The sequence below is a fragment of the Cavia porcellus genome, unplaced genomic scaffold (genome assembly GCF_034190915.1).
Source record: "Cavia porcellus strain 051 isolate PalLab524CR breed Dunkin Hartley unplaced genomic scaffold, mCavPor4.1 scaffold_24, whole genome shotgun sequence".
In the NCBI taxonomy this organism is placed as follows: domain Eukaryota; kingdom Metazoa; phylum Chordata; class Mammalia; order Rodentia; family Caviidae; genus Cavia; species Cavia porcellus.
Window position 1 is genome coordinate 43,792,148 of NW_026947507.1, and position 2,695 is coordinate 43,794,842.

The 2,695-nt window shown below is 48.0% G+C and overlaps 1 protein-coding gene across 1 annotated transcript; it reads left to right on the forward strand.

Annotated features, from left to right (window-relative positions):
• Positions 1 to 203: 203 nt before the first annotated feature.
• LOC134472614 (uncharacterized) lies at positions 204 to 2,492 on the forward strand. Its single transcript, XM_063234545.1, has 3 exons — positions 204 to 528; positions 886 to 1,202; positions 2,277 to 2,492. The coding sequence occupies exons 1-3, from the start codon at positions 354 to 356 to the stop codon at positions 2,292 to 2,294; spliced, it is 510 nt and encodes a 169-aa protein (XP_063090615.1). The 5' UTR covers positions 204 to 353; the 3' UTR covers positions 2,295 to 2,492.
• Positions 2,493 to 2,695: the final 203 nt, after the last annotated feature.

A 2,695-nucleotide genomic window follows, 5' to 3' on the forward strand; every position in this document is an offset into this window, starting at 1 on the left:
ACAAACTAATGATGTTATTTGAAGTTATTTCAAATATCGAAGAGGAATGATTTCTCTACTTTGTATCTATTTTGAATATAAATGTGTCAATACTCAAGCAGATGGGATACAGGAAAACACAGTGATGTCCTTCTTCATGGTCAGTTTCATCCAAACAAATAATAATCAAAGAGAACAGAGGGACATCAAAGTATCTCAGGGACACCAGCATCCCTTGCCCTCCAGATCAAACACACACCTTCGATCACCCTGCACTCAGTCTCCCAGCCTTCTCCTGGCTCACCATAAATATCAGGGACTCCTCACTCCCCACACACCGGGAGGGATCCTGCTCTCCTCCAGTGACCCCAGCCATGCGGACCCTCGCCCTGCTTGCTGCCCTCTTCTTGTTGGCCCTGCTGGCCCAGGCTGAGCCAATCCCAGAGAAAGCTGAGGACATCACAGAAGAGCACTCAGAGGATGAGGACGACTACCAGAAGGCCTTCTCCCCTGAAGATGCTGAGACCTCTGAAGAGGCTGGTACCCAAGGTAATGGAGGCATGCACCCTACAGATGAGGGTCCAGAGGCAGGCTATGGGAGCAGGTCCAGGAAGCTCTGCCTCACTTAGTTGACTGTTTTGAACTTCTATGGGCCTTGATTTCCTCACCTGCAAAATGAGGAACAGGAGCAAGCTAAATCAAGAGATGTTCTTCTTCCAAAGATTTTTGATTCTTTCTCAAATTCAGTATGTTTACCATGTACACAAATGTACAGACTACTTCTTTCTGTATCACAAGGGGTAAATAGTTACAGAGAATATTTTTCTCTATTAGGGGAGATTTTAGAAACTAGAAGACACTCCTCCAAGGACCAAACCAAGACTAACCCTAACCCTAACCCCCCAGGGCACAGGCCAGGACCACGACCCCGCCCTCCACGGCACAGACAACATCCCTGCCCTTTGAGCCTTGTACCTGGACAAAGACCTCATCTCCAGGACCCTGAGCTTGCACAAGCCAGCCCTCTGAGCTCTATACTCAGACCACAACCAATAGGACCTGTCATTATCCGCCCTATACCACCAATACGACCTCCCCCTCGGCCTCCTATATTACCTCGCCCTCTGCCTCCTATACCTGGACTAGGACGCCAACCCGTGCGCCCCAAGCCAGTTGTTATTGTTGGACCCCTTAGAAAGCAAGCCCAGTGGCCTGGAGAAGAGGTAAGCCTCCAAGTTGGCTGCTTTGGGGAGAAATAATCGGTGGGCCATCAATGCTAGCTCCATGGAAAGCCCACGGCTGGGGTAAACTAAACACAACAGCATGGGGTTTACCCCCCCCCCCCGCAAAAGACTCTTCTTCACAGTAGGACAGATTTCCAGAAGAAATCCAATGCTCTGCCTACTGTCCGGACAGAGAGACCTCAATCAGGCACCACTGTGGGAAAAGGTTGGCTGGCACTGAGCCACAGAACACCTGGAATACAGCATGCCGTGTTTGTACAGCTCAGTTTTCATAGCTCACCTTGGCAATGGCCCATATTCCCACCCACGGGTGAACAGATAAGGAAGATATGTACCTGCTCTGAACAGGGTATTACTCTGGCATAAAGAAGGGCAAACTTGAATCAGTCAAAAGTAAGCGAATGCACCTTAAGACCACAACATTAAATGAAACAAATCATACACATAAACTTAAATGTTGTATGGTTCTCTAATATCAGACACCAGAAATATAGAAGGGAGTAAAATAAAATACAGGTACTAGGAAGAAGATAGATCTTTTTCAAGGGGGAAAGGGAACAAAAGATGGAGGGAGCAGGAAAGGAGAAAATGGGGTGTAAATAAATAAATACCTGGAGAAAACTAGAACCAGAGCATTTTGAAATGGGAAGGGACCAAGAGTCAGAAGGAGCAGGGGAAGGAGGAGAGGGGGAGGGGATGAAAACAGAACTAAGATGCACTGTGTACGTGTAAGTATACCGTTTCCAGAAGACAAACACCCTCAGGATACACTGCAGACACGTCCGCACAAATACAAAAAGAAGAAACGGGGTCAGGTGTGAGCATCTGCTCAAACCTGTGCATGCTGGGTCAGCACAGAGCCAGACAGGGTCAGACAGGGGAGGCATGGACCCCACTCCCGTTGGTGTACGTTCCCGGGCACAGCTATGGTTTATATTTCTGGGTGTGGCAGTGCCAATATGACAAACATTCAACTCAGCATGGACCTCCCTAGGGCTCTGCTTACCTGCCAACCCCAGCATTCAGTACTCAGTGTTGTGTTTGTGTCCCCAGGAGCAGCAGGGAATTTGATCAGAAGCTGCAGAAGTTTGTAGGCACAGTGCTCAGGCACAGACCTGGAACCTGCATATGTGGTCCTACACACGGCATACTCTGCTGTCATTCAGGATGAAAAAAGGTCAGCATTGACACTGATACCTACGGAACCCTTTGTCAACCTCTCCTTGATCTCAATGTTCCTTCTCTATTTCAAGTAAATTCCTTGCAGCAAGTCCTCTGTTGGTGTTTCTTGATGCTTGGTATGTGTCTCAGACAGAAGGACTTACTTTAAAAACAGCTCTTCTAAACAAAAGCACTTAGTGACAAGAAAGATCCAACAAGGCTCATCCCTCTGCCTCCCCGTCCTATCTACTAACTCCCTCTTCACTTACATCATACCAGCTGTCCATCACGGCCCATCGTCATTACAGCCA